Consider the following 12547-nt stretch of genomic DNA (forward strand, 5'->3'; position numbering starts at 1 on the left):
CACTTATAAATGAGAGAAGTCTGACAGTAATCACACAAAATGTGACTGTTCTCAGAGCAGCTATTCTTTATCTAACCTTTACACCCTTGACTTTGGCTGCGTTCTTGGAAGGGTTTTCAAGCATTTTTGAGCAAAGTTTTAGGTCGCTCTGGTACTGGAAGGAACTTGGTGTGCAGTGCAGAAAGAAAGCGCTCGTTTTTTGGGTTTGACTGGGACAATTAGAATTGTCTTTAACTGCTTTTAAAATTTCAGTCTAGCTTGAGCTCCAAAATCTAAGTTGAAGTGGAGGGACTTCCAAGCAACTCTACAGTGATAAAAATCTTTCCATATGTATTTTTACCAAACTCTTTTCAAATCTAGTGCTGACAAGCCTTCTGCAAACTACCCCAGTAATCCCTTTCCTAGCGTCGCCAGGATTTGCTTGGTGGGATCCTGGGGTAGCAATGTCCTGTCACCTTTTCAGTTCTCAGAGTGAGTTATTAAAATAGTTACAGCAAGACAATAAAATAAAAAAATCACTAATGGCAACATTTGACATCTTCTTGTGGCTCATGCACTATCAAGCATTTTTCTTAGTATAGGCTCCTAAAGCCATTTAACTACATGGGAATCTTATCTTCCTCTTTATTAAGCTGTATGTTTAACCCTTTTGGTCATATAGGCAGTCTTAAAAGTATGACTTGCATGTACCTCAAAGGCTCAAAATAGATGGAAAACATAAAAGGACTCTGCATTGATTGCCTGTTTTAATCTCACCGAGCCACCCTTATAATTAAAGGTGTTTGACTCCTGAGTTTCCAAGCTTTGTGTTGACAGTACTGAAGTGGTAGGTGAGATGCACGAAGATGTGTAAAAGGTTCAGTTTACCACATAGCTTTACTACTCCATATTGCATCTAAGTATAAATACATGCACCTACACCCATTCTTTCTGTAACTTGAAAAGGTTTGATATGTAAAGGGCAAGCCTGAAAATGTTAATGTAATGCTGTGATACTCTAGGCTCCCTTTAACAGGAACCATTAAAATGTGCATAATTATAGGGCAAAATGTCAAGCAGTCAGTTTAATTTACTGATGAATACATAGAATTAATGTTTTGCAACAGTTCCAAGATTTTGAATTATGAATTAGTGGCAAGGTAATATTTTGTTTTGTTGACATTTGTTGAAACAATTTCGGTATTCATTTGGCCTGTGCCTTTGTCTGCAGGTGGATTTTGCCTTTACAGTTTGGCAGAGTTTTCCGGAGAGGATTGTAGGGTACCCTGCTCGCAGTCACTTCTGGGACAACACTAAGGAGAGATGGGGGTATACCTCCAAATGGACTAATGACTATTCCATGGTATTGACAGGAGCTGCTATTTACCACAAGTAAGAACCCAAAGCATCTGCTGTCCTCCTTCTGTATGAAACAAAATAGTAAAGGGGGGTGGGGGGTGAAGAACATTCTTCCGGGGAGGGGAAAAAATGGAAAGATAATAAATGGCTCTACTTTTTATGGGGTAATAATTTAAGTTCTTGGTTTAGCTCTGGGGATCTGGTAATCATTATTGCGCTTGTTGGGTCTCTTTGAAGTCACTTGTATTTTGAGGCAGTCGGACTGCTCTTTTTAACATCAGGAATTACACACTTCAAAGAGTTCCCGAATTCATTAAGCTGCTCGGCTGAATGGCCTGTAGCATAGCAAAAAGGAGGTTACTTCCAGACCAGCTCTGGGTATGTGTTGGCTGACAGCTGCAGACTGCAAAGTCTTCTGGCTACTCTAGAAATGTAGTACCGTGGACACGTCATGGATCAGCATATTGCAGCCTGTTGGAGAAAACTCCCAACTTCAGCAGACCAAAGACCTCTCTAGATTTTTGGAGAAGGTCAGCAAATTCTGGAGTATCTAATCCACATCCCCTCAAAGGAGAAGACAGGCCATAGGGGCTGATATAGGTCCAAAGGAGAGTACTTTCAACAATAAGGACGGTAGTAGGCCAGTTTAATAGAGTTCTCCCCAACTGAACAGTTTTGAAAGAAGAGGTGGAAGATGAATTCATCAGGGTTGTCTATCACATTATAGCAATGTGGTGCTCTCTTTACTACTTCTCCATTATCTTGATACTTAGGTCTGCATTATTTCTTTGAACACACTTACAAAAAAGGCATATGTTTTGTTTCTCCATTAGCAATATTTACTGTCTTGATGAGATACTGATTTGTTCTCCCTTCTTGTTGGAGGATGAGACCAAGGAAAGGAAGTGGTATATCCAGAGTTGAGTACAAAACTTGTGTCTCAACTGAGAGAGAAATTTCCTGGAGTTTGTAATCCCTGAAAGCCCAGTAACTTGTATTAATAACGCTGCTCTTGGTTTCCAGATATTATCACTACCTGTACACTCATTACCTGCCTGCCAGCCTAAAGAACATGGTGGACCAACTGGCCAATTGTGAGGACATTCTAATGAATTTTTTGGTGTCAGCTGTGACAAAATTGCCTCCAATCAAAGTAACACAGAAAAAACAGTATAAGGAGACCATGATGGGACAGGTATGTATCCACAGCATGTTTTATCAGTTGGGATGTATTGATAATATAATGGTTTGACTTCTAGGGTAGGCTTACAGAGTGATACAATTCTGTCAATCTTTTTGCAGTTTTTAGTTTAGCAGAACTGTAAATAGACTTTAGATATGCTTATTATAATGAAGGAAAAGGAGAAATGGCAAACATCTACTGTGGATGACAGCTTCTCTTCATAGTTTTCTCACACAGTGTTACTCACAGTGATCCCAAACTCATGGAACTGATGATTGTGGTGACCGAATTTCAGTTAAACACCAGTTTTCTAAGTAAATATTCTAGACCTAAGACCTAGGCATGGAATGCTAGAAGCAGAAGTAAATTCTAGAAAGGTTTTACATTTTGAATTATTATTAATAAATATAATGTACCAGGCCATCCCTGTGCTATTTTAAAGTATATAGTGTGATTCAAGCACTGACATCGGACTGTCACAACAGAGGTAATTCGTGATGTTCAAGCATTTTTTCCCACAAGGAACATTTTGTCCCACAGTGATGCCATCACTCACTAGCAGCCGTGAAATGCTTGGTTTAGATCCTCTTCCAGCTACTGGATAACCACTCTGTCATTGCAGAAATGGATATACCTTCTAGTAACAGCAATACATGGTAACCTGGAGGCACTTTCCTGCTGCCCTGTGTGAGCAAGCGATGGGAGAAATAGCAAATCCTGCAAGACCTGCAGGTCCTAAACAACCTCCCATCTGTGCTGCCATGGTGTCTGTGATCCTCACTACAAACAGGACTGTGATTACTAGGGGGCAGGGGAAAGAAGGGCCCCTCCATTTTCCCCTCACATTTTCTCCTATTAGCATTACTTGGATCTTTGACTGGGGAGTGGCCATGCCAGTTTGTAGACTCCGTTATCTGTATGCCACTGCACTTTCATCTGAGGTAGAGGTAGCATTCAGCAACTCTGACTCATCTGAGCACCCAGGAGACCTTCTATGAACAAGAAGGTGCCATCCAGAAAGTACCCATTGCTTCCAGTTTGAGCTTCACCTCTCCACAGGGCCATGCTTTGGCTGTTTGGCAAAGTCTGAACATTCATTTTTCTTTTTATAGCACGGGTGACTTGAGTCAGCCATGAACTATAACTCTCTCCTAAAGACAAGTTGTTCCTGCAGCTCTGGGAAATGTAATGGACCATGTTCGTAATTCCTTGAAAGACAAATAAAAAATTAACATAACCTCAGTGTTGTGACAGAGATTAATAGTCATATGGAAATTCACTGTTAATGGCCAGAATGTCTGCTACAATCCTCTAGCAACAAGCTTTTGCTTGCTCTTTAGTGGTTCGGTATAATCAAGAGTCTGTAATCAATGCACATTATAACCTACCACTTGAGCTGAACTGGACAGCCCTTGGACAAAGATCAAGTCTGATATCCCACGCATTTGGCAAGTCCCTGACTTTATCAGTTTCTTTGCATTTTAATTAACACACTTTGAGTTTATGAATTTATATTTGTTTTTAAAGTATAGTGGAAACATAAGTGTTGTTCAGAGATGCATGAGAAGTGGCACAAAACAAAACTTAGGTTCTCAACATTCGTAGTTTATCTTAAATAATAGTTTTATTATGTTTATACATGTAGTTTAGGTACAGATAGAGAATAATAGCTGCTTCAGAGCTGTTAGGGCGTTATTTTTCCAGAGGTACTGAGCTTCATGGACTTCCATAGGAATTACAGCTGCCCTAAACTTTGGAAAATCAGGCCGCAGTATTTTGCATGTATGCATGCAAAGATCGTGGTCTTTTCCTCAGGTCAGAGTTTAACGTGATGTAATGTCTTCAGTTAATTTTCTCTGTCCGTAAGATGGTACTGTCATATGCACTGGCCTCAGCCGGTGGGATTCCTGGAAGCACCCTGCTTTTCTCTGCAGGATGTCTACCCACATGAGTAATGCCAAGCACTTAAGGACTTCTGCTGAACTCAGTTACAAGTTGGTTGAAATTACTTGTGTATAAATTTCTGCAGATCTGGACTGCAAAAGTGTGTTTTTGACCTGAGAAACCATAATAATTGCAGTGTGTTTTCCTTGTACGGCTGAAGGCTGTGGGCAGCTGCTGACTGTAGGATGTGCACCTCCAGTGGAAAGCAGTGGCCTGCTTGTCTTTTCTGGTGGTTTTTAAGGGCTTGTTCTATCTGTGAAATAGCTTGAGGGTTTAAAAAAAGAGTGAGGCATGGGGTGAAGTAGCGTGCTGGCAGGCTTTGGGAGGCACGCTTGCGGGTGTCGTGCTCCGGGTCAGGCTGGCTCATGGTCGAACTCGGGTCACCACACAGCGCTGTTTTGAAAGTCGGGGGCAGCCAGCTTCCCATCGCCGGCTCCCGCTGCAGGCAGGGTGGCCTTCCCCTGGTTTGAAACCCCTCGCCGAGCAGATGTCAGCTACCGCAGAGGCAGGCGCTCTCAAGCCCCGACACTGCTCTGCAGCATGGCGTCAGCCCTTTCCCGCCATTTTGTTGTGTCGCGGCCGATGTCTGATTTCTGCTCTCCTCTCCACACAGACGTCCCGGGCCTCGCGCTGGGCCGACCCCGACCACTTCGCCCAGCGGCAGAGCTGCATGAACACTTTCGCCAGCTGGTTTGGCTATATGCCGCTGATCCACTCTCAGATGAGGCTCGACCCGGTCCTCTTTAAAGACCAGGTCTCCATCCTGAGGAAGAAGTACCGAGACATTGAACGACTCTGAGGGGCGCTGCTGAGGGGGCCGAGCCGCCCCCGGCCCGCGCAGCCGCCGGCGCGTGGAGCCAGACTGTGCCACCGACAGCAAGCGCCTGGCGAGCGGCGTCCCGGCACCACGGGCGCGCTGCTCCGGACTGCGTCGAACCGCCCGGCAGGCTTCTGTCCCTCAAGACTAGGTCGTGTACAGTTTCATTATGGAACATCAAAGAATTATTTTTGAAATGATTGCTATGCAGGTTTAAACTTTTTTAATGATCAAAAAAAAAAACCTATTAAAAACAGAGTTCTTTCTTTAATCAAAATTGTGTTGGTTGTGAATATTTCAAAGCTGCCATTTCTTTCTTTCATGCATTTGATTGTCATTGCAATTTTCATTCATTTTCCCCTGCAAAGTTAAATGCTTGAATCTCACAGGGAGAAAATGCAGCAGGTTCAGAAACAAACTGAGCACAAGCAGGACAGAACCGAAGTATTAATGTTTCTCATTTACTGCTGACTTTAAATTTTTTTCCTCAGTTTTCCCCAAGCCGGTAGCGGCCACTATGGCAAAACCCCTTTGGATGGATGGAAAACTGGAGAGCCCCCAACGAGCCAGACGAGAGCATAGATCCTCCTGGTTGGGGACCCCATTTTTAAAGGCATTTTTAAAGCCTTGCCTTGAAGGGGGAGAGGAACGCTACTGCCAAGGAGCAAACCGGTGACCTGGAGCACAGGGAGGGCTTCGTGCACAGCAGAGGTGCGGTGCCGGTTGTGTGTTCTGGTAGGAGAGGCGCATCCCGAACGGCCCTGCCCGTGGGCGATCACCGCAGGGGCGGGCAGCATGGCCAGCGTGGCGGCCGCATGGGACACACACAGCCTGTGTGAGTCCCTGCTGCCCAGGGGCACTGGTGCCGCTTGGCCATGGCAGCTAAATTTCTAGAAATAGCTTTGTTCTGAGGGCAAAAGGGGTGTTGGTGGAAAAAGAAAGCATGTTAGTGCTCGCAATGCAGGAATTTGGCCTGTAACAAATTGGTTTATATGAAATCAAAGCATGGGCTTTTCATATTTTTTTTTCTTTCTCTTTGTTTTTTTTTTTTTAAGTGCAAATAGGTGGAGAAATTCCCTCCTGGAGGTCTGACACCTGAAATAAAGTGTGTGGTCAGACACTGGGTACTGGTGGCAGCGGGTGCTCCCAGGCGTTCTTGGGGCAGGGTAACTTGGACAAAATACCTGCCCCTGAAACACCAGCGTTGCTCACGCTCCAAAACGGTTTTATCATTTCAAATGGAAGTATTTTTAAATGGAAATATTCCAGCTATTTATTTCTCTGTAGTGCTTTGATTATTTATATGTTTCTTTCAATTGAAGAATGAAAACAAAAGCAGTGATTTGGGTCAGGAAGATGCCATTCCAATTTGCTAAGAAAATAAGCACTTTAAAAACGTTTTGTACTCTGACATTTTGATGAGGTGCATTTGGGGCGCTCTGTAGCAATCGCCACCCCCAAGAGCTCTGTTAAAGTCACAGCAAGAGGGTTTAGTGCCGATGCCCAGAAGACCAGCAAGCCTCTCTATACCTCATTCCTTTGTAAACAGGCGGTCCAGTGTAGCTGGAGTGCTAGGAAGGGTGGACCAGAATTGTCACCAGTTTCATTCGGGCTCAGGCACCAGTTTATTATGCAGCTTTAAGCAACTCCCATAACCAAGGCATGCCTCAGCTTCCTCATTTGTAAAAGTAATAGTTACTGGTTGTAGAGGGAGTGCTGTGAAGCCTAAATAATTTCCTTTGCTGGTAAGGTCAGGATCCCTAAACGCAAAGTTGCTTTAAAAGTGCAAAGTACATATTGCTAAATGTTTGTACGCAACCTGACATGCAAAGACTTGCAAAGAATGCTTTGCTTTCGTATGTATTGCAATATTTGAACAGAGCACAGCAAGTTAGGGCAGGAACATCAGGTTCCTGACATTTTGTGTTAAATCTGAACCAAATCTTTAAAGGAATCTGCCAAAACATGTGTGAGACTGCAGCTAGTGACTTACGCTGCTGTAAGGTAGAGGTGCCACTTTCCCCCTCCTCCTTTTGCTCTCCCAGCCCCTGGCCATGAAGTCTTGCCTCACACCTTCTGCCATGCTGGTGCCCACCAGATGCTTCTGTGAGCCCACTTAACTCACTAAAATCACGGAGAACTGTCCAGTGATTTACTGGATTTTTTAAATGCCATTTTAGAGAGTTAAATCAGCATGTGGAGAAGTAAAGAGGCAAGAGTAGGTAGGCAGGGCTGGGGAGGGAAGGGGAGCAGGTTATGCTCCTGTCTTTGTAGGGCTAATTCAGTGCTAATTCAGCCCCCCACACCCCATAAAAACCTGAACTGCACTTCTCTGTGCTCTCATGTCTGCACTTGCTGATCAGTAGGGGAGGGTGAAGTCCAGTGGTTTGATTTTCCAGGGTGAATAGCTCAGCAACTCCTATGCCACTTTTTCCTCTTGAAGGTCAGGCAGCTCTTTCAGGGACTGGAGTAGGCCTTCTCCTTAGACTCCGTTTTTGGAGAATGTGTCAAACAGTGGATGAGGTTAGCAGGGCTCACGCGTTGCTCATGTCCCCGTTTGCAGGCGGGGGTGTGGATGTGTCCAGGAGCATCTGCACCTGGAAGCAGCTCATGGTCTGTAGCCAGCAAGAGGGGCCAGGGAGAGGGAGAGGGGAAGAAGGGAACCTACAAAAAACAAGAATTAGAATTCTGCTTGGGTTTTAGTTAATGCCATTTTGGGGCACGTGGGTTGGGTTTTTAGTAAAAAAGGGAGTAGCTAACCATTTTTGGAGTGCAACGAGTCAGGCCGAGCTTTTAAGCTGTTTGACATTCCGTTACCATCACTTTTTGGGGTGGCTGAAAGAGACTGTGCTGAAGCTCGCTCTCAATGTGATTCGAGGCCCTTTCTGTTTACAGATCGCTAATTAAACAAGTAACAATGAAAGGCTTAGCTCCAGAAGGGATGCGGATAGGTAGGAGAGTTTCTCTTTGCAGCACGTTACCCGGGCATAGCCGTCTCTCTAGGAAAGAATGTGCCTCGCAGCCAGTCTGGAGAGCCGCCGTTGGTCTCCGTGTCCACGGCCCGGGGACCCAGGGGAAGAGCTGGATGCAGATCCGGCTTAGAGACTTGGTGTGTTACGCTCAATGCGGACGTTATCGGCCAACGCTCCTAAGGACAGTAGGCGTGCTTCCGAGCCTCCCGTGTGTATCTCTTGGATAGAGCTGTGTTGTTTCCTTAGTGAATGAAATCATCCTTTTATCACGTCCTATGTGCGAGTTAATGGCTCTTTATTCTTTTTTTCTCCCTCCCCCCCCCCCCTTAATTCAGATGGTGCTGAAACAAGGTTCACTCCTTGTTGCTCCTTTTGTAGTTTTGTTTGTTTTTTTTTTTTAATTATTTTCCTTTAACAGCAGGCTATGTTAGCCTTTACTTTACAGGTACTTGAATGCCTGATGACTTGACTGAGTGTTACGCATGTGGCCTTTTGTAAAGGTTACTGACCTTAATTTAATCAGGGGTGAGATGGATGGATGAATGTGAATAGATCCATGCCATTAAAACAGAATAAAAGTAGGGATTAGAGTTTGGGAGAACTGATGAATTTTTAATTGAATTTATTAAAGAAAAAAAAAAAAGAGAAAGAAACCCTTCCCAGTTATAATTTGAATGAGATCTATTGCTGGAGGAGGGTTTCATAATGAGAAAAACGCGACACACAAATAGGGGCAAACTTCCAAGATAGAAAGTGCCTGGCTCTCCTTGCAGTCCCTTGGGCCTCTTTCTATTTTGTGAAAAACTCTAATTATTACCATAACTTTTTCTAGATGTGAATGTTTGAGCTTTGTAACAATTTCATAGTGAACACACTGGTGTGCTAATGCATGGCTATCGAGCGCTTTGATCTTTTCCATCGGAAAACGTCATGGATTTGATCAATTTCAGATTGCAATTTCTTTTTTAGAGCCAACTTTGACAAAGAAATTAATCTTTCACCAATGAGCGCCTTTTAAAATAGCTCATTTACCAAAAGATGTCATTTGGAGAATGGAAGTAATCATTTGACACTGAAGCAATGAAAGAAACAGCTAGAAGTAGGCTTGGATTTTTTAAAAATCTTTACATTCCCAGTGTGAAATGCAGTGTCCTCCTCTTTCTCTCTCCCGCCGTATCGAAACTAAAAGTCTACGCAGTGTTTGTCATAACATCTGTACTGACTGACAACAATTTTATTAATTCCTCCAGTGAAACATCCTCTTACGGCACGGGGTGGATTGGCGGTCTGCTCTTCTTTTCCAGGCTGGCTCTGCCGACTGTCGCAGAGATGTGGCCTTGGAGGGCGTCAGCCTGGCGGAGCCGTTTCCCTGGGCTTCGGAAGGATTCCACGGGGATGGGCCTGGGGTCTTCCCAGAGGGGGCCTGCCCCGCGCAGGGTCTTAGCTGGTGTCTGCTGGAAACAAAACCGCATCCTCTGAAATTTTGTACATCTCACCCTTGTTTAAAACTAAGTCAAGCTGGCCTTTATACCACTATTTTAACCGTCTTCACACACGTTTTTTAAGTTGGAGTTAAATTAGGGGGACTCATCGGATGCTTTTGGATGCTCCCTCCCACCCTTTCGTGATGTTTTTAGTGACTATTTCACAGTGGATTAGTGATGATCCAATGGGCCTTGCAACCTTGTACATAATCCTGTATATTTATTTTGAGAGAAAATATGTATAGTGTTTGGATGATGAGAATGGAAACCTGAAATGGGAATTCTTAGGTGGGCAAATGTAAAGCAAAAAAGCAAACAAAAAATACAATCTTATTTTGTATAAAATGTACATTTTTGAGAAAAATTTTCTAATGCATTACCAATGTTTTCATAGTGCTGACACATCTTTTTTAAAGTGTTTCTCCCTCTTTGTTTGACTATTGATGACATGGTGCAATTAAACCTAAAGCAAGTGTGTGAGTGAGAGAAAAAGAGAGAATGAGAAATTAAAAAGCCATATAATTTGGTTTACTTCATTAACCTGTATAACATCCTAGGTTTACCATCTAAGATAGGTTGTTTTTATAGATAGTGTCACCAAAGACTTTTTTTCTTCAGATTTATTTTGAAAAGTTGTTAATAAAGGACGTACATTTCTGTTGCAGTGTGTTTTTATTTTTAAGGTAGAATAATAAATCTTGCTTGTGCTCTTGAAAATGCAAATTTGGGAGCATGATTGCCATGTGTCTCACGTTCAGGGTAGTTAAACGAATGGCTCTTTATCTGCTTTCTCCTCCACTTGAACTGAGCAATGGCTAGATGTATATCCCGTGTCTCTGTTACATATACGTGGTATACATATACGTGGTATAGCATCTGTACACGGTGGTGACTAGTCCAGCAACATTGACGGGTGTTTACTGTTCTCCCTGAGGGCAGAAGAACATTCCGTCTGTGCCACTTGTGCATGGCAGGACACTACGCCTGCCTTGTAACACAGTCATTGGTAGGTAACAGTGACTTTTAGAAGGAGTCACCGTAAATGTGCATGTGCAAAAAGGAGTGCTCCACCAACCTGGAGGCCTTTGAAGGCTGAGCCCTGCAGGCTGAGAATATATTCATTTATTGACTCAAGTTTATTGTTAGCGAGGGTATTGGAAGCCTGTCACAGTCATGGGGGATCGCGTTCATCCCACCTAACTCTAGATGCCTACAAAGCACCCCTCTCTGTCAGAGCTGGACCTCCCCGTGTCCCTGCGTGGTCAGTGGACAGAACAAAGTATTGCTCGGGATTCTCCTCCTCACCTGTGTCAGACGTGGGCTTTACCATGAGATAAGTTGCACCTCATGTGTGTTGGTTTCTCTCTGCTGACAGTACAAGCATGCTGATTGCAGGTCCTGCAGCACAGATGCCAACATCTGGTCTGATGAATCCCATGCTGGGAAAGTTCCTGATAACACCAATGGGCTCGGGATCATGGCCTTTAGATTTGAGGAGCTGGTCACTGGTTTGTTCCCGTCAGAGAAGTCCAGCCTCATCCCTTCTGGGCTTCAGACTAGCAGAGCATGGAGACGTCCTTGTATTGTAATCCCATCTGATCTGCCAGTCATAGAAGACTGATGTATCTTGGGAATAGGCTGAAAGATGCGGGTGAGTCTGCCCCGCTCCTGGTTTTCTGAGTCACTACGGGTTCCTCCAAAACAGAGCATCCCAACAGCCATTGGTGTTTGATGTTGGCTATGGGCTCCCTGCCAGAAAACAGCAAAAAATGTTACCCTGAAAACGGTCTGAGAACAGTGTTCCTACTCCTTCAACACTTGAATTCTTGTGTTGTGGCCATGTTATTTATACAAAACAACTTGGGGTGGAATTCATTTGATTAAATGCAGATAGCTACATTTTGGTTGACAGCTGCCTGAACATGAGCCAGCAGTGTGCCCAGGTGGCCAAGAGGGCCAATGGCATCCTGGCCTGTATCAGGAATAGTGTGGCCAGCAGGACCAGGGAGGTGATAGTGCCCCTGTACTCGGCACTCATGAGGCCACACCTCGAGTACTGTGTTCAGTTTTGGGCCCCTCACTACAAGAAGGCCATCGAGGTGCTGGAGCGTGGCCAGAGAAGGGCAATGAAGCTGGTGAAGGGTCTAGGGCACAAGTCTTATGGGGAGCGGCTGAAGGAACTGGGGCTGTTTAGCCTGGAGAAGAGGAGGCTCTGGGGAGACCTTATTGCTCTGTACAACTACCTGACAGGAGGTTGTAGCGAGGTGGGGGTCGGTCTCTTCTCCCTAGTAACGAGTGATAGAACGAGAGGAAATGGCCTCAAGCTGCGCTGGGGGAGGTTTAAGTTAGACATTAGGTAAAACTTCTTCACCGAGAGGGTGGTCAAGCATTGGAAGAGGCTGCCCAGGGAAGTGGTTGAGTCTCCATCCCTGGAGGTATTTAAAGAACGGATAGATGCAGTGCTTGAAGACATGGTATAGACGGACTTGGCAGTGATAGGTTGACGGTTGGACTCTATGATCTTAAGGGTCTTTTCCAACCTTGATGATTCTATGATTCTATGATCTGCAGGAGCTACCAGAAGGCTGGTGTCTACATTAGCAATTAGCACGGGCTAGCTGGTGTAGAGCTGCAAACCTGACTTCCACGCTCTACACATCTTGGAGGGGGTGATTTAGATGTGGGGATGGAGTGTGCCAGATGTACTTCTGCATTTTCCAGCTTAGTTTCATCTAAAAAGGATCCAGTTTGTGTGCTCCAGTGCTGCCCCATGATGTGAACCAAAATAAGGTAAGCGGCAAAAATCGGG

At 44.5% G+C, this 12547-nt stretch overlaps 1 protein-coding gene across 1 annotated transcript in view; it reads left to right on the forward strand.

The window, feature by feature from the left end:
• EXT1 (exostosin glycosyltransferase 1) overlaps positions 1-10260 on the forward strand; it is a 185441-nt gene extending 175181 nt beyond the window's left edge. Inside the window, exons 9-11 of the mRNA XM_009471107.2 lie at positions 1211-1371; positions 2362-2533; positions 5079-10260. Of these exons, the coding sequence (XP_009469382.2) occupies positions 1211-1371; positions 2362-2533; positions 5079-5264 (519 nt within the window). The 3' untranslated portion in view covers positions 5265-10260. The remainder of the gene's footprint in view (positions 1-1210; positions 1372-2361; positions 2534-5078) is intronic.
• Positions 10261-12547: the final 2287 nt, after the last annotated feature.

The sequence above is a fragment of the Nipponia nippon genome, unplaced genomic scaffold, assembly GCF_047370975.1.
Source record: "Nipponia nippon isolate SJK-2023a ecotype South Korea unplaced genomic scaffold, ASM4737097v1 scaffold_1, whole genome shotgun sequence".
Classification (NCBI taxonomy): Eukaryota; Metazoa; Chordata; class Aves; order Pelecaniformes; family Threskiornithidae; genus Nipponia; species Nipponia nippon.